This window comes from Hypanus sabinus, chromosome 1, assembly GCF_030144855.1.
Source record: "Hypanus sabinus isolate sHypSab1 chromosome 1, sHypSab1.hap1, whole genome shotgun sequence".
NCBI lineage: Eukaryota > Metazoa > Chordata > Chondrichthyes > Myliobatiformes > Dasyatidae > Hypanus > Hypanus sabinus.
This window is the reverse complement of record NC_082706.1, coordinates 45404355-45423526: the sequence shown is the minus strand read 5'-3', so window position 1 is coordinate 45423526 and position 19172 is coordinate 45404355. Positions and strand designations below refer to the sequence as shown.

Below are 19172 nucleotides of genomic sequence, written 5' to 3'. Positions count from 1 at the left end.
CAGACTGTCAGGGCGACAGTACTGAGGGAGTGTCACACTGTCAGAGGGTCTACACTGAGGGAGTGTCACAATGTCAGAGGGACGGTACTGAGGGAGTGTCACACTATCAGAGGGAGAGTACTGAGGGAGTGTCACACTGTCAGAATGTCAGTACGGAGGGAGTGCCACACTGTCGGAGGGACAGTACTGAGGGTGTGTCACACTGTCAGTGGGACAGTACTGAGGGAGTGTCACACTGTCAGAGGGTCTGTACTGAGGGAGTGTCACAATGTCAGAGGGACGGTACTGAGGGAGTGTCAGACTATCAGAGTGTCTGAATGTCAGAAAAAAAAGGGACCGAACTGAAGGAATGTCAGACTACCTGCTACTTTTACAAGGATACGTTCATGCCCAACTGTCCTTGGACAGAGAGTACTTAGTAGCAATGAGTACAGTGGGGGACTGATGGGAACGGTGGTCCCCATGGGATAATGACTGTTTTCTAGACGGCGGTAAAACTATTTTAATTTGAGTATAAATACTGTCTTGAAAATATTGACGGACTGTACTGTGTCTATATGTAATGTAAAAAAGTTTTTTGAATATGTTAAAAAAGGGTGCAATGAGGGTCTGCCACACTGTCAGATAGACAGTACTGAGGGTGTGTCAGAGGGTCAGAACTGAGAGAGTGTCACACTGTCAGAGGGCCGGTACTGAGGGAGTGTCACACTGTCGGAGGGACGGTATTGAGGGAGTGTGACACTGTCGGGGGACAGTACTGAGGGAGTGTCACACTGTCAGAGGGACAGTACTGAGGGAGTGTCACACTGTCAGAGGGACAGTACTGAGAGAGCGTCACACTGTCAGAGGGACAGTACTGAGGATGTGTCACACCGTCGGGGGACAGTACTGAGGGAGTGTCATACTGTCAGAGGGACAGTACTGAGTGAGTGTCACACTGTCAGGGGGACAGTACTGAGGGAGTGTCACACTGCCAGAGGGACAGGCCTGAGGGAGTGTCAGACAGTCAGAGGGACAGGACTGAGGGAGTGTCAGACTGTCAGGGGGACAGTACTGAGGGAGTGTCACACTGCCAGAGGGACAGGCCTGAGGGATTGTCACACGGTCAGAGGGACAGGCCTGAGGGAGTGTCACACTGCCAGAGGGACAGGCCTGAGGGAGTGTCAGACTGTCAGAGGGACAGTACTGAGGGATTGTCACTCTGTCAGAGGGACAGTACTGAGGGAGTGTCAGACTGTCAGGGGGACAGTACTGAGGGAGTGTCACACTCTCAGAGGGAGAGTACTGAGGGAGTGCCACACTGTCAGAGGGACAGTACTGAGGGTGTGTCACACTGTCAGAGGGACACTACTGAGGGAGTGTCACACTGTCAGAGGGACAGAACTGTGGGAGTGTCACACTGTGAGACGGACAGTACTGAGGGAGTGTCACACTGTCAGAATGTCAGTACGGAGGGAGTGCCACACTGTCGGAGGGACAGTACTGAGGGTGTGTCACACTGTCAAAGGGACTGTACTGAGGGAGTGTCACACTGTCAGAGGTACAGTACTGCGGGAGTGTCACACTGTCAGGGCGACAGTACTGAGGGAGTGTCACACTGTCAGAGGGTCTACACTGAGGGAGTGTCACAATGTCAGAGGGACGGTACTGAGGGAGTGTCACACTATCAGAGGGAGAGTACTGAGGGAGTGTCACACTGTCAGAATGTCAGTACGGAGGGAGTGCCACACTGTCGGAGGGACAGTACTGAGGGTGTGTCACACTGTCAGTGGGACAGTACTGAGGGAGTGTCACACTGTCAGAGGGTCTGTACTGAGGGAGTGTCACAATGTCAGAGGGACGGTACTGAGGGAGTGTCACACTGTATGAGGGTCTGTACTGAGGAAGTGTCACACTGTCAGAGGGACAGTACTGAAGGAGTGTCAGACTGTCAGGGGGACAGTACTGAGGGAGTGTCACACTCTCAGAGGGAGAGTACTGAGGGAGTGCCACACTGTCAGAGGGACAGTACTGAGGGTGTGTCACACTGTCAGAGGGACACTACTGAGGGAGTGTCACACTGTCAGAGGGTCTGCACTGAGGGAGTGTCACAATGTCAGAGGGACGGTACTGCGGGAGTGTCACACTCTCAGAGGGAGAGTACTGAGGGAGAGTCACACTGTCAGAGGGACAGTACTGTGGGAGTGTCACACTGTCTGAGGGATGGTACTGAGGGAGTGTCAGACTATCAGAGTGTCTGAATGTCAGAAAAAAAAGGGACCGAACTGAAGGAATGTCAGACTACCTGCTACTTTTACAAGGATACGTTCATGCCCAACTGTCCTTGGACAGAGAGTACTTAGTAGCAATGAGTACAGTGGGGGACTGATGGGAACGGTGGTCCCCATGGGATAATGACTGTTTTCTAGACGGCGGTAAAACTATTTTAATTTGAGTATAAATACTGTCTTGAAAATATTGACGGACTGTACTGTGTCTATATGTAATGTAAAAAAGTTTTTTGAATATGTTAAAAAAGGGTGCAATGAGGGTCTGCCACACTGTCAGATAGACAGTACTGAGGGTGTGTCAGAGGGTCAGAACTGAGAGAGTGTCACACTGTCAGAGGGCCGGTACTGAGGGAGTGTCACACTGTCGGAGGGACGGTATTGAGGGAGTGTGACACTGTCGGGGGACAGTACTGAGGGAGTGTCACACTGTCAGAGGGACAGTACTGAGGGAGTGTCACACTGTCAGAGGGACAGTACTGAGAGAGCGTCACACTGTCAGAGGGACAGTACTGAGGATGTGTCACACCGTCGGGGGACAGTACTGAGGGAGTGTCATACTGTCAGAGGGACAGTACTGAGTGAGTGTCACACTGTCAGGGGGACAGTACTGAGGGAGTGTCACACTGCCAGAGGGACAGGCCTGAGGGAGTGTCAGACAGTCAGAGGGACAGGACTGAGGGAGTGTCAGACTGTCAGGGGGACAGTACTGAGGGAGTGTCACACTGCCAGAGGGACAGGCCTGAGGGATTGTCACACGGTCAGAGGGACAGGCCTGAGGGAGTGTCACACTGCCAGAGGGACAGGCCTGAGGGAGTGTCAGACTGTCAGAGGGACAGTACTGAGGGTTTGTCACTCTGTCAGAGGGACAGTACTGAGGGACTGTCACACTGTCATTTGGGCAGTACAATGATTAGAATACCCCAGTCTTATGTCTGCAACCCTCTCAATTAAAGCTTGGACCAAGATCCTCAGTTGAGCCTGAAATCTTCCCCTTCATGGATTTTAATCATTAATAACCTCACCTATTTTGGGGAAAACTGTCCCAGCCAGTCCAGTCTCTCCTGCTAACTCAAACACTCTAATATTGGTAACGTCTTTCCTGCATTCTCTCCAGTTTAATGACATCCTTCCTGTATCTTGGTGACCAGAACTGCACAAACTGCTCCAAGTGCAATCTACCAACACTATGAACAGTTTTAAGAAAACGTTTTAACTTTAGTTCTCACTGTCCTGACCGATACGTCCAATGTTTCAAACACTCCCTTCTGTGTCACTGTTAAACTGTGTCAGTTTCCTTTTCCCTTCTGGGTCACTGGAACCCAATTCCTCTTTCATGTGTCCTTGTTTTCAAAGCCCCCTTTAAAATGCTCACTACAACATTAAAACAGAATGAATTAACAGTGTGTGGGATCACTAATGGGAACAGCGTGGTACAGACTGGGAATCTTCTTGTCCCTCACACTGATGTTGGAATCACTGCAGTTTGCTGGAGATTCATTGTAACTACTTTCTTTTTCAGTCTAAGGGCAGAAAACTGACAGAATATGCTGGATCTGAGAACAATCGGAAAGGTGTACTTCCTCCTGCCACTTGTTCAAGATAAATCAGCAGCAGCTCGGGCAGCAAATCCCTGATTTTCCTCTAGTCTGGCTGGTGTGACACTAACCAGGGTACTCAGGGCTGAGTAGGGGGCTGCGCTGTGTGTCCGACTGGTTAGCTGAAAGAGCCAGAGTCATACAACACATAAACAGGCCCTTCAGCCCAAATTGTTTCTGCTGACCAAGATTCCCATCTAAATTATTCACAAATGGAAAATATTCTACAGGTGTTGGAAATCTTGAGCAACACACACAAAACACTGAAGGAACTCAGCAGGTCAGCAAGCATCTCTGGAGGGGAATAAACATTTTGGGTGGAGTCCCTTCATCTCGACATTTGTCCACCTCTGCCCCATATCCTTCTACACATCTCCTCACCATGTTCCTGTCCATATGTTGTTAATCTACCTGCCTCAACAACTTCCTCTGGCAGCTTGTTCCTCATGGAGTGGCGTTTCCTATCGTGGCAGAGTCTCAGACTAGAGGCCACTATCTCCGAACAGAATCTTCCCTTTAGAACAGAGAGAGGAGGATATTCTTCAGCCAGAGTGTGGTGACTCTGTAGAATGTCTTTCCACAGACAACTGTGGAGGCCGATTCATTCGGTTTATTTAAAGCAGAGGCTGATAGTTTCTTGATTAGAAAGGATCTCAAAGTTACAAGGAGAAGGCAGGAGAATGTGGTTGAGAATTCCATTGTGTGAGTATGGTGGAGCAACTTGATGGGCTGATTCTACTTCTGTGTGTTATAGTTTTATGGTCTTCTATATTTTCACTTTCCGGGAGAAGAAATCGTTCCTCGATTCCCTATTAAATCTCTCCCCCATCACTTTTAACCATTGCCTCTGTGGTCTTGATTTCCCAAATCTGGGAAAAAGACTGTGAACTTTTACCCTGTCTGTGTCCGTTATGATTTTATACACCTCAATATGATCACCCTGTATGAGACACTCTGATGAAGAATGTCCCAACCAGTTCAACCTCTCTCCGTTACTCAGTCTCTCATCAGGGTAGTGGAAGCAGCTTTAACAAGATTAACCGGTGGGAATTGGATCATTCGGGGTTGGAACGTGTGGGACAGTGGGGCGAGAGCCCGGCTGATTGGTGAACAGCTTCACAGAGACATCACTGGCTCCATAAGAATAGTCAGTGACAACTCAACAGTATTGGTTCAGTCTTGCTGATGGTGGAAATGTGTGAAACCACGGGTGTGACGGTGGAGTTGATGCTGGTGCTTGTGAAGTTGGTTATTATTTCTGATGCCCACCCCCAATATCCCTGGTACGGCCCTCCTCCGCAGCTGCACTCCCTTGGTGCGGTCAAATACAACCCCAGTGTGGTACAGGACACCTCTGCAGGGGTTTGATCACCTTTTCTCATTTCAGCGCCGCTTGCTCATGCAACTGGAACGGGGTGGGGATGCAGGTGGGGGCTTTCAGGTGCAATTTGAGGGGCATTATTATAGTACCATGCCAATGTGCCTGTAAAGCCTTTGGATATGCTCAAAGGCCGCTAACTTCACTTCAGAGGCAGAGGGCAGCACTGCGGAGCCCCTATTCCTGCTGTTACCCCTCCAGTCATCCTTCCGCACCCACCCCCCACTGGTGGTGAAAGTCAGGGATGGGCACGGTGTGGATGACGCTGAGGGGTGGGTTCAGGTGACTGAAGGGAATGCGAAGAAAAAGAACAACCATCTCGAGGCCTCTCCCCAGAGGAGAGGGGCAGGAGGTTCATTGGAACTTGTTCACCGTCTTGTACGTTTGTATTTTGTGTGTTTTTGTGTGAATAAACTTGTAAAAGAAAAAGGGAGGTGCAGAAGGAACACTGCACTGTAGATATTGGAGTGTCACACATTCAGAGTCACGTGTGTTAAAGTGGAGTTTATTATCAGATGCTCAAGTCCATGTCTGCACGTGTAATGAAAAACTTCCTTGCAGTAGCATCACAGGTACATTCAGGAGAAAAACAAATTCTACACAAGTTTACAAGAAAAAACACAACTGAAACAAAAGAAGCCCATTGTAATGCGAAGTGGTCACGGTGTTGCGATACTGATGGAGTGGTTGTATTTGTTCAAGATCAGAATGTTTGAAAGGTGTTACGTACCCGTGACACGTGACAGTGGTGTTGAAGCTATACTGGACTTAAGGTAATGGTCTTGTGATGGGGGAGTGACATCACTTTCCTGCCAGTAGAGGTCATGTGACAGCTTTTTTTATATAGGGTATAAAAGGAGGACCCCTCCCTGTGAGGAGGGGCAGTTCGTGGCTGGATTCGCTATTTTGACTTCATGCCACTGCGTGGTTCAATATTATGGTGCAGTTTGGTTGAAAAATGGAGTTTTATTTAATGCCTAAAGTTTTAAAGGTCATTGCCGGCAGTTTCTTTATAATACTGCCAGTTAAAAATCAGTGGAGAGTGAAGATTGGAGTTCGGGAGCTAAAAGATCAAGGAAGGTCGATTTTGATGGTGAAACAGGTTCGACCTTGTTTGATCCTCATTCGGAAGGAATTTGTTGGCTGTCCCCGTGTTAGTTCCGGCAAAATACAGCAGCAAGGATTGGATACAGTTTTGCAAAGGAAAGGTCAGTGCCTTTAAGCCGTTTCATTTCCAGCTTCGTAAATTCTCCGTGGGAAAAATATAGTTCGACTGGGAACCGCAATGACACGACGTGAAAGAGAATTTAAATCATCTAAAAAATCTCTCCTTTAATGGACTGTAAGCATTTTGAACTTTTGCAGTACTACTTTGAAGAACTGTTTTTGCAACATCGCTTTAAGAACTATTTAAGCTTCATCTCTTTAAGAACTGTTTAAGCTGCCACACAGCAGCTGACTTCCGGTTACATTAGTGATTTGTTTACTTCTGGGGGGGGGGTTTCAGTGTTTAATAAATGTTTTATTTATTATAAAAACCCCTGCCCCACTCATATTTATTGTTGCTGAGTCCATAACAAAGGAAGGAGCTGTTCCTGAACCTGGTGATGTGGGCCTTCAGGCTTCTGTCCCTCCTGCCCAATGGGAGCTGTGAGAACAGGACACGGTCCGGACGGTGGGGATGTTTGACGATGGGCGTTGCCTTCATGAGGTAGTGCCGATTGTAGATACAATAGTCCCAATTGTCACTGGGGGGGGGGGGGGAAGCACTGTGAGGTATTTTGCTAAATCCATTACTCATGGCAGTTTATGTTCCAGCAGATTCAAATTGCCGCAGTGTGACGTACTGTGACGTTACACGTTGACTGGGCTGCAGTATGAGCAGGACAGTGTGTGGGATTGCTGCATTGTTGACTGGGACAGGTTGTGAGAAAGCTGCACTGTTAGTGTGGGAACTGCCAGAACGGGCCCCTACTGCAGCCTGTCTGTCACCAGCATCTGTGGTACTCAGTCACAGGCACGTCGGCATCCTTGTACCTGTGGGAGTCCCACAGGGATCCCTTAGATAATAATGATCCACGTTCATTCCTAGCTCCATAAGATCTGATGGATCCAGTGTAGTGGATGGATGGAAGGAGCAGAGACAGTGACACGTGGTAGAGCAAACAGGAAGTGATTCCCAACAGAGGAACGTAGACCAGTTTTGGCCACTCCATTTCCTCCTGCAGTGTTAGATGACACCTCTGTCGTTGATTCTTCCTTACAGTGTGAAACCAACTTTTTTGTTCATGAGCCAATGAGGCAAAACAAAATGAACGTGCACCACTCATCCTTCCACCCCCCCCCCCCAACTAACAGGTCCCCTCCAACCATGAGGAGGCCTGGTGGGTTTCCTTGTGTCTCCCACACTCAGTACACACCATGTCCACAGTGCAGGAGTGATAAAGGGGGTGGACATCAAGTCCAATGTGTTTACAAGTCGTCCATTACCAAACATTGTTCATTCTCTCCTCAGGCACAGTGTCGAATGAGTGGAGAGCTGAAACACCATCAGATGTGACAGCACAGAGAGGCTTGTGTGCCCGGATTCCATGCCACTATCGTTATCCGTCACGTCTGGATAAGAAGTCAAGGACTGGTATCTGGTATAACAGTGAAAACCAGGAAAATCATCAAATAGCCTTTCACTCCAATGATCACAGTCAGGAGATGCAGAAGTTTCAGCATCGGACCCGTCTGTCTGGAGACTTGAAAGACGGTGACTGTTCCCTGGTTATCGACAACATCACACAGGAAGATGAAGGGCCATATTATTTCAGGATTGAGTTTGCCGGAAGTGATCTTTACAACTATCAGCCTGTCACTTGGCTCCGTGTTTCTGGTAGGTGTTCTGTGTGGTAACTCAACAGCAGACATTCAGCAGTCAGTGGGGAATAATATAAACTTGTACTGGGTCCATATTCACTTTGTCACAGCTCCCATTTTTCAGGAAATATCCCATTCATTCCCGAAGCAGCCTCAGCGCCTTCAGTGTACCGACTGTTACTATGTTATGAAAGCCAGTTTATGTTCCCAAACATATTGAAATACCGCTGTCATGGACACAAGAGGTTCTCAGAGTTACATGCAGTTTCTTTCCAAACTAGGTACCTCTCATGTGGCAGCGTTTGGCTTCCCAGCGACCCTCCACTCCTTCTCCATCCCAACCATCCGCACTTCCTTCCGTTCCTTCGTCCTTTGTGTTTTTATCCACCATCCAGGCCATGCCCTGATCTCACTACTAACATCGGGCAGGAGGTACAGAAGTCTTGTGTCCCACACCACCCAGTTCAGGAACAGTTACTCCCCTTCAAACACCAGTCTCCCGGAATGGTGCAAATAACTTCAAACAGCACGACTCTGAGCTGATTCTTTGCCCTACAGGCTCACTTTCAGGGACTCTTTTCAACTCATGTTTTCAGTACAGTATTTTTTTGAATTTGCAAATTGTCTTTTTGTTGTCAGTCTTCGTTTGCGTAGATTTTTATAAATTCGATTCAATTTCTTTTTTCCTGTAAATGCCTGCAAGAAAATGAATCTCAAGGTAGTACAGTATATGGTAACAACTTGTACGTGTACTTTGCTAATAAATTTAATTTGAACTTTTTGAACTCATCTCCCCCATGACCAAGTCCACTTGCCCCATGTCTCACTGTTTGGGGAAGGACGTACCCCACTGGATGTATCAGTGACTGTGTGATATTGAGGATCTCAGTGGAGGACTCTGATTCCCATTTCCCCTCTCAACAGCTTTCAGAACAGTAATGAACCCCACACTGTTCAACTTTCCCTCACACTCTACCCTCATTGTTCAGGGATCATCCTGTAAACACCTTTCCTGTTGTGGGGCTGGGATTTCTATCTGAACTGATGCATCTGGTGATACTGAACTAAAAGGATCCATTTTTCTATGTTAGATTTCACAGATAAACCCACGATATTCGCTGGTGAAATTGTCAAAGGAAAGTCTGTGACCATAACCTGCATCTTCAACACCACGTGTGATGGAACTTCACCCAACTTAACCTGGGTCACCCCCACAGATGTCCCACCATCAGTCTCAAGCAGTGTAACTCAGTGGAACAACACTCTGACATATACTTCTGTCCTGACCATGACCCCAGCACCCAAACACCACGGGCAAAATCTCACCTGCAGAGTCAGATACCCATCAGTTTCATCGGAGCAGACCCTCACACTAACTGTGCAGTGTAAGTATGTGGATCAGTTATCATACAGGTACAGCAGTAATCCGCAGAGTACACAGAAATATTCTGCAAATTTCAGTATGAGGATAACTAAATCATTTATTTATTAACAAGTGTTGCCCTGAATATCCATGAGAAAATGATAAAACATAGGAGCAGAATTAGACCATTTGGTCCATCAAATCTGCTTAAACATTCAGTCATGGCTGATCCATTTTCCCCCCTCCTCAGCCCCACACCCCAGCCTCTTCCCCATAACCTTTGATGCCATGGCCAATCAAGAACCTATCAATGTTTGCCTTAAATACACCCAATGACCTGGCTTCCACAGTTGTCCGTAACAAATTCCAGAAATTCTGGCTAAAGAAATTTCTCCACATTTTTGTATGAAATGGACGTTCCTCTGAGGCCCTGTTCTCCTGTCCTAGACTCCCCCAACATGGGAGACATCCTTTCCACATCTACTCTGTCTGGGGCTTTCAACATTCAAAAGATTTCAAAGAGATCCTCATAATCCTTCTAAATTCCAGCAAGCACAGGCCCAGAGCCATCAAACATTCCTCTTGTGATAAACCTTTCATTCCCAGAATCATCCTGTGAACCTCATCTGAACCCTCTCCAAAGCCAGCACATCTTTTCTTAGATAAGGAGCCCGAAACTGTTCACAATGCTCAAGGTGAAGCCTTGCCAGTGCCTTATAAAGCCTCAAGATTACATCCCTGCTCTTATATTCTGGCCTCTTTGAAATTAATGCAAACATGGCATGTGCCTTCCTCACCACCAACTCAACCTGCAAGTTCACTTTCAGGGTATTCTGCTCAAGGATTCCCAAGTTCCTCTGCATCTCATTTTCTCCCCATTTAGAAAATAATCCACACATTTATTTCTACTCCTAAAGTGCATGACCATGCATTTTCCAACATTGTATTTCATTTGCCATTTTCTTGCCCATTCTCCTAATCTGTCCAAGTCCTTCTGCATCCTACACACACAAAATGCTGGTGGAACCCAGCAGGCCAGGCAGCATCTATAGGAAGAAGCATTGTCGACATTTCGGGCCGAGACCCTTCGTCAGGACTAACCGAAAGGAGAGATACTAAGAGATTTGATAGTGGGGGGAGGGGGAAATGCAAAATGATAGGAGAAGACTGGAGGGGGTAGGATGAAGCTCAGAGCTGGAAAGGTGATTGTTGAAAGTGATACAGAGCTGGAGAAGGGAAAGGATCATTGTACAGGAGGCCTCGGGAGAAAGAAAATGGGAGGGGGAGCACCAGAGGGAGATGGAGAATAGGCAGGGTGATGGGCAGAGAGCGAGAGAAAAAAAACAAACAACTAATTATGTCAGGGATGGGGTAAGAAGGGGAGGAGGGGCATTAACGGAAGTTAGAGGTCAATGTTCATGCCATTATCATGGTGGCTACCCAGCCGGTATATAAGGTGTTGTTCCTCCAACCTGAGTGTGGCTTCATCTTGACAGAAGAGGAGGCTATGGATATTTATATGGATATTCTGATATGTCTTCCCATGGCCTCCTGTACTCTCAAGATGTTTAACAGGAACTGCCCGCCCCTTCGCAGTGGTAGAAGCCTCGGTGTGTTTCTAGTTTCTCTTTGCCTTCCTACCTCAACCCACTCCCTATCTTCACCCGTGCCGCGCCCATCACCGACCTCCATCGCCACAGGCACGGTGAAGGGGGGGGGGGGCTGCCGACGGGAGGAACAGAAAGAGGGGAGCAGCGGGGGGAGGCCCAGCGACGTCGGCTTCAAAGCGTCCTTCCTACTGACTGAAGTTGGTTCCGTACGTTGTACAGCATCTTTCGGAGCCATTAATTTGAAAGGGTGACTCTCTTCGCGGGATGTAGTTCCAGAGCCCGCAGTCTCCGCATACGACTGCGATGCCGACATGTTGGAGATGCACGCTGTCATGACAGTCAGTACTCAGTCCGAAATTCGACAACTACAGAACGCTAAACACAGCGAGACTCCAGCAAATAATCTCTCAAAAAGAAACAGTTCAGAGAGGGGAGGGAGATGGGAGTTATCCGTGGACAGGCTGGATGTCCGTCTGGTTGAAAAACCTCAGCGCCATCCGTGCTGCTGCAAAAACGAAGGTGTCTCCCAGGTCAGTCCGCTCTTCCTCCGGCCGCCCCGAAGTCTTCCCAATCGCCCTGGGCTCGGCAATCTAAACGGGAGGGGTTTCCGCCGTTTCAAAACGGATTTAATCCGTTCCCGCTCCCGACAAAGTTAAAAACTCGAACTTTGGCAATCAGTCAGCTGCAGCCACTGCTCAGCGCCCGAGAAACACGGACCGAAAACTTCAAAAACCGGGTCCTTGCAGGAAAGAACCCGCTCCAGTCCACTGTCAATATGACACCCCATTCTCCCAAAACCTTCTGGAGGTCTCTAAACCCGAACTTTTAGGATTTGGCCGCTATTTTCAACTTTAGGAGAGAGATCTCACACAGTATCACCCCTCCCACAGTGTGACTCTTCCTCAGAATTACCCCTCCCACACTGTAACTCACTCGCCCCTCCCACAGTGCGGCGCTCCCTCAGTGTGACAACAATATTCATTGATGATGCTCAGCATTGTCTCTGCGATATCACACTGTCCCTCGTTTCTGCCCTTCAGAGTGGACAACACCTTCTCCGTAATCAGTGCGGGGCTGTCCTTGGTAGTGAGCTTGCGGCGAGGAATTTGGACTGTGGCGGCTGCAACGACCGGCCGCACCACCAAGCGGGCATATCAAGTGTCCTGTAGCCGCCCACCCTCCTGATAATCTGGCAAACGGCTGAGCTTCTGCTTCTTCTTATTTTGTTTTATGACGGTTGCCAAACCAGCTTTAAGGTGCATTACCGCCACCTGCTAGACTGGAGTGTGGATCGTTTGATAAACAGGAGGAAAGAAATGCGTTCCCTAAATTCTATACTATAAACCAGAGTCTTTCAGATACTCCATGATATAGGTCCGTATTTCTCTTGAACTCCTAAAATGTCTTCTTTACCCACAGCAGTTTTATTTTTGTTCATCTTAAGCGCTCCTATCATCTTCACCCTTTCTCTTTCAGACTTCTTACATTTAATCAATACATGTCCAACTGTTTCTGGTTGATTGCAGATTTCACACAACCCATTTGGACGTTTCCCTATTTAGTATAATGTGTAATTAAGACTTGTGTGTCCAATTCTTGAATGACTGATGATCACTTCTATCTTTCTATGCCCACCTGATATTCTTTGGTATCTGACTTGCCCTTGTATTTTGTACAGTTGTCTCCCTGTTTCACTCTCATCCCAATGTTTCTGCCATGTCTCCTCAATACCTGTTTTTATAATGCTTTTGACTTCCACTTTGCTTAGAGGGATCTGGACCTGTATTATAGATGATTTGAGTGATTGTTTAACTATAATGTCCACTTTTTCATTACCCTCCACACCACTATGAGCAGGAACCCAAAGGAAGCTTATTTCTACCCCATTTTGGTCGGTGTATATAACTTGCATAGAATCTCCAATAAAATATCCTGTCTACTTTCTGATTTTCTTGATTTGATAGAGGTTAATGCAGACAAAGTGTCTGAACAGATTACAGCTTTTTGGCATTATTTTCTTCTAACCAAGATAATTCACTCAATATTGCCATTAATTCTGTTGTATACACTGATAAATGGTATGATGTTCTTTTCCTGATACTAGTTTTGCACTGAGGAATGTAGACTGCAATACCTGTGTGGCCAGAGCAAGGTTCTTTGGAGCCATCCGTAAATATTACTAATTTGTTTCTAAAATGCAGGTCTATATATTCTTGTACTATCAATTTGATTCCACAGTTAGACTACTTTTTAAAAAATTGTTGCAGGTTTGTATCCACTGTATGTATTGTAAAGAGCCATGGAGGAACATCAGGTACTGGAACTGTAGGGCTATATTCCATTTTGTGCAGATCATATTTTTGTGCTGCTGCATCCCCAATCCATCCAAAGCTATTATAATTTGGATTATTATGTTCCCAGCAGTCTTTTAATATAGCTTTAGCTGGATGTGAGTAGTTATACCCCATGGTGTTAACCCAGTAATGTAGCATTAGCTTTATTCTTCTAAGTCTTAAAGGCATTTCCCCCATTTTGACTTGAAGAGCTGATACAGCTGATGCACCACTACGTATCCTGAGGGCCTGAGCTCGTTCAACATCCAGCATTTTTAAATTACTTTCTGCAGCTGACATGTATGCTGCACATCCACAATCCAGAGTAGCCCTCATTCGAGCTTGATAAATATTTAATAACGATATCCTGCTTGTACTCCAATCCTGTCCAGCAAGACACCTCAATAAGTTGCTTATTTTGTTACATTTGCTCGTAATTTTCTCAATTTGCTTTTTCCATGTAAGTTTCTCATCAAATAACAAACCAAGGAACGGAATTATCTTTATCTGCTCTAATTTTTGTTCATTTGATTTCACGCAAACTGGTTTCTGATTTCTTGATAAACATATCACTTGCGACTTACTTGGAGACAATTTGAAACCCCATTTATTTGCCCACTCCTCCACCTTATTAATTGCATCTTGCATTTTCCTTTGTATATAAATTAGATTTCTTCCCCTCACCCATAAAGCCCCAGCATCTGCAGATAAGGAGTTCCCCACTCTATTTTCAACTTGTGCAAATATGTCATTTATCATTATGGTAAATAGTAATGGACTGCAGACACAACCTTGTGGTGTTCATTTTCAACCGAATATGTTCTGGCGTACTCTTTGTTTGATCAAAAAGATAGTCTAGAAAGTATGTAAGCCTATCAGTTATTATTCATTCCGTAAGTTTACCTAGCTGTGAAATTAATGCAATTGGTCTATAGTTTGATGTGTCTGATGAATCTTTACCAGGTTTTAATATTGGAACAATAGCAGAATGTTTCCATGCAGATGGTATTTTACCTCTTTCCCATTTATCATGAAACAGTCTCTGCAGAACTAGAAGTGCACTTCCTGATAAATGCTTCAGCATTATACTCCATACTTGATCCTTCCCAGACAAGTTGGCCGCGCATTCATAATAGCTCTTTCTATTTTTGTTTTGCAAATAGGTGTCTCCAGTACTTCTTCTGATGTTGCTCTTTTGTCCATAATTCCTGAATTTTGCTAAAGCCTCTCCTCCCTTTGTTGTCTAGCCTCAACAGTCAAATTTTCCAAGCTATGTATGTTAACAAAAGTTTTTGCCAATATTTCTGCTTTTTCTACATTGTTAATTGCAACTTTGTCCTTGCTTTTTAGTACAGGAATCTCTTTGCTACTTCTTATATCATTCATTTTCCTTATCATACCCCGTATTTCAGGCAGTTGAGTTTCTTTTCCAATTTTGTTACAATATTGTCTCCAGTGTGCTCGCTTTGCTTGTTTGATTATTTTCCAAACTTCTGCTTGTGCTATTTTATATTGTATTCATGTTTCTACCGAATGTTGTCATTTTTACTCTTTAAATGCTGTTTTTCTTACTTTTATACTTCTACTACTTTCACAATTCCACCATGGAACACTTTAACTCTTTCCTCTACCTTTATTTTTTGGAATTGTTTCTTCTGCTGAATTTATAACTGCTGCTGTGACCAATTTATCATTCATTTCTTCTATATCCAATATATTTTCATCTAAAATCTTTATTCATCTTACTTCACTTCTTCTTTAACATATTTCCCAATCTGCCTTATTTAGTTTCCACCTTGACACTCTAGGTCCTTTATTTTGTTCTATTTTAATCTGAATCTTTGTGAGTATGGGATAATGATCACTTCCTACTGCAGTTAGTTTTAATACATTCCAAGTACTGATCCCTGCTAATTCTCTACCTACAAATGTTGTCTATTGTGGATTCTATGTTTTGGGAAATGTTATATCTCGTACCTTGTCCATTATTTATACATGCCAATTTTTTATCATCTATAAATTCTTCTATCATTAATCCGTTTTCATCAATATTTTTACATCCCCATAGTTGACTGTGTCCATTGAAATCCCCACACCATATTATTTTCCCTTTCATCCCACCACCCACTGTGTTTAATGCATCTTTGCTTAATCTTCTACATGGATTATAATAATTTATTATTACAAAACATTCTCTGCCTTTCCAAATTTTGATTGTTATTGATTCATATTTCTGCCCTATGTTGATTATATTACACCTCAGCCCACTGGTTATAAATATTGCTACTCCTCTCGCATTGCCATTACTTCTATCCTTCCTAATAGCTGTAAAACAAAATCTAATTGTGGTTTCAACCATGTTTCCTGTATACATAAAATCTGAGTTTTTTCCTTAAGCTCTGATACATATTTCTTAAATTCTAGACTATTTGCGATAAGACTCCTTGCATTCCATTGTAAAATATATATACTGCCATTAAGATCCCGCCTCCCCTGCCTGTGAACTGTTTGACCCTCAATTCAGTGTTTCTTTAACTACTTCCCACCAAAGCCCTGTAATACCAAGATATTTTTCTGCAGACCTGACTATAATTTTAACTTTCTTGGTTCTCTTGTCTGTTAACACTAAACAGTTAATTACATCTACCATGAACAGTACGAAATCCTTTCTACTCGTTATTAGTGCATCCTTATTTATCACATTACAGCCCTCACAGTTCACTGGCTTATTATTCCCTATATTTGTTCACTTGATCGCCGTCACTTTTTCAGCAATTCCTTTCACTGCCTCTGCATAGCTAATCCCTTGTTACTTTAACATGTTGTATCTCAGCTGCCTTCTTGCTATTAATGTCCCCTCGATAAGCTGCACCGTGTTCCCCACCACAATTGCAGCATTTCAGCCCAGCTTCCGCTTCGCATTTCCCATATTCATGTTCTCCAGTGCATCTCCCATATTTTTGTTTCCCTCTGCATACCGCCGCGATATGCCCGAATTTCTGACATTTAAAGCATTTCAAAGGCGGTGGTATATATATTCTGACCTCAAAACACATATACCTGAAATAAACTTTAGTCGGCAATCTTTCTTCATCAAAATTAATCATAACTGATAAACTATCACACTTGTTTCTTTTTCTTGTAACTTTCAAACGTTTGGCCTCAATTTTTGCTCCTTTTATGTTCTGTTTAATCTCAACCATAGTAACTTCTGTTGGTATTCCTGAAATAACTCCTCTAGTCCACTTTCTGTTGTTGGGTACTGAGCATTGTACTTAGATTTATCTTATCACTTTGCCTTGCTGAGCACTATCCCGACAAATCACTAATAGCGATCCATTTCATAATACCTTTGCTATTTTGAGCTCACCTGCAAGTTTGTTTATTACCTTCGTCAGATGAATCGGGTTCCAATCATCAAAAGGCTCAGTTGTATAATTGCTTTAATCTCATCTTCTTTCCATTGTTTTGCTATCCTACAGCATTAGGAGGTAGTGACCATAACATGATAACTTTTAATCTACAATTTGAGAGGGAGAAGGGAAAATCAGAAGTGTCAGTATTCCAGTTGAACAAAGGGGACTATGGAGCCATGAGGGAGGAACTGGCCAAAGTTGACTGGAAGGATACCCTAGCAGGGATGACAGTGGAACAACAATGGCAGGTATTTCTGGGAATAATACAGAAGGTAGAGGATCAGTACTTCCCAAAGCGGAAGAAAGATTCTAAGGGGAGTAGGGAGTGACCATGACTAACAAGGGAAGTCAAGGACAGTTTAAAAATAAAAGAGATATAAAACATAGCAAAGATGTACGGAGAACTTTTAAAGAGCAACAGAAGATAACTAAAAAGGCAATACGGGGAGAAAATATAAGATACAAAAGTTACCATCCAAGAATATAAAGGAGGATAGTAAAAACTTCTTTAGGTATGTGAAGAGGAAAAAATTAGTTAAGGACAAAGTTGGGCCCTTGAAGGCAGAAATGGGTGAATTTATTATGGGAACATGGAAATGGCAGACGAGTTGAACAGGTACTTTGGATCTGTCTTCACTAGGGAAGACACAAACAATCTCCCAGGTGTAATAGTGGCCAGAGGACCTAGGGTAATGGAGGAGCTGAAGGAAATTCACATTAGGCAGAAAATGGTGTTGGGCAGACTGATGGGACTGAAGGCTGATAAATCCCCAGAGCCTGATGGTCTGTATCCCAGGGTACTTAAGGAGGTGGCTCGAGAAATTGTGGATACACTGGTAATCATTTTCCAATGTTCTATAGATTCAGGATCAGTTCCTGAGGATTGGAGGGTAGCTAATGTATTCCCACTTTTTAAGAAAGGAGGGAAAAAGAAAACAGGGAATTACAGACCAGTTAGCCTGATATCAGTGGTGGGAAGGAGTCAATTGTAAAAGATGAAATAGCAGCACATGTGGATAGCAGTAACAGGACCAGTCCGAGTCAGCATGGACTTACAAAGAGGAAATCATGCTTGACTAATCTTCTGGAATTTTTTGAGGATGTAACTATGAAAATTGACAAGGAAGAGCCAGTGGATGCGGTGTACCTGGACCTTCAGAAAGCATTTGATAAGGTCCCATATAGGAGATTAGTGGGCAAAATTAGAGCACATGGTATTGGGGGTAGGGTACTAACATGGATAGAAAATTGGTTGGCAGAGAGGAAACAAAGAGTCGGGACTAACAGGTCCTTTTCAGAATGGCAGGCAGTGACTAGTGGGGTACCACAAGGCTCGGTGCTGGGACCACGGCTATTTACAATATACATTAATGATTTAGATGAAGGGATTAAAAGTAACATTAGCAAATTTGCAGATGACACAAAGCTGGGTAGTAGTGTGAAATATGAGGAGGATGTTAGGAGAATGCAGGGTGACTCGGACAGGTTGGGTGAGTGGGTAGATGCATGGCAGATGCAGTTTAATGTGGATAAATGTGAGGTTATCCACTTTGGTGGCAAAAACAGGAAGGCAGATTACTATCTGAATGGTGTCAAGTTAGGAAAATGGGAAGTACAATATATTCTTCTACATCAGTCATTGAAAATCTGCATGCAGGTACGGCAGGCATTGAAGAAAGCTAATGGCACGTTGGCCTTCATAACAAGGGGAGTTGAGTATAGCAGCAAAGAGGTCCTTCTGCAGTTGTACAGGGCCGTGGTGAGACCACATCTGGAGTATCATGTTCAGTTTTAGTCTCCAAATTTGAGGAGGAATATTCTTGCTATTGAGGGAGCATAGCATAGGAAAATGAGGTTAATTCCTGGGATGGTGGGACTGTCATATACTGAAAGATTGCAGCGACTGGGCTTGTATACACTGGGATTTAGAAGGATGAGAGGGGATCTGATTGAAACATATAAGATTATCAAGGGATTGGACACACTAGAGGCAGGAAACATGTTCCTGATGTTGGAAGTCCAGAACCAGAGGCCACAGTTTAAGATTAAGAGGTAGGCCATTTAGAACAGAGTTCAGGAAAATCTTTTTCACCCAGAAAGTTGCGGATCTATGAAATGCTCTGCCTCAGAAGGCAGTGGAGGCCAATTCTCTGGATGCTTTCAAGAAAGAGTTAGATAGAGCTCTTAAAGAATGTGGAGTCAAGAGATATGGGGAGAAGGCAGGCACGGGGTACTGATTGTGGATGATCAGACATGATCACATAGAATGGCGGTGCTGGCTCGAAGGGCCGAATGGCCTACTCCTGCACCTATTGTCTATTGTCTGCTTCAGTCATCCCCTG

The 19172-nt window shown here is 44.7% G+C and overlaps 1 protein-coding gene across 3 annotated transcripts in view; it reads left to right on the top strand.

Annotated features, from left to right (window-relative positions):
- Positions 1–7831: 7831 nt before the first annotated feature.
- The window catches only part of LOC132393997 (sialic acid-binding Ig-like lectin 10), a 29486-nt gene continuing 18145 nt past the window's right edge, over positions 7832–19172 (top strand). For all 3 annotated transcript variants that reach the window (XM_059969784.1, XM_059969699.1, XM_059969624.1), the window contains exons 1-2: positions 7832–8124; positions 9200–9493. In XM_059969784.1, the coding sequence (XP_059825767.1) occupies positions 7953–8124; positions 9200–9493 (466 nt within the window). In that variant the 5' untranslated portion in view covers positions 7832–7952. The remainder of the gene's footprint in view (positions 8125–9199; positions 9494–19172) is intronic.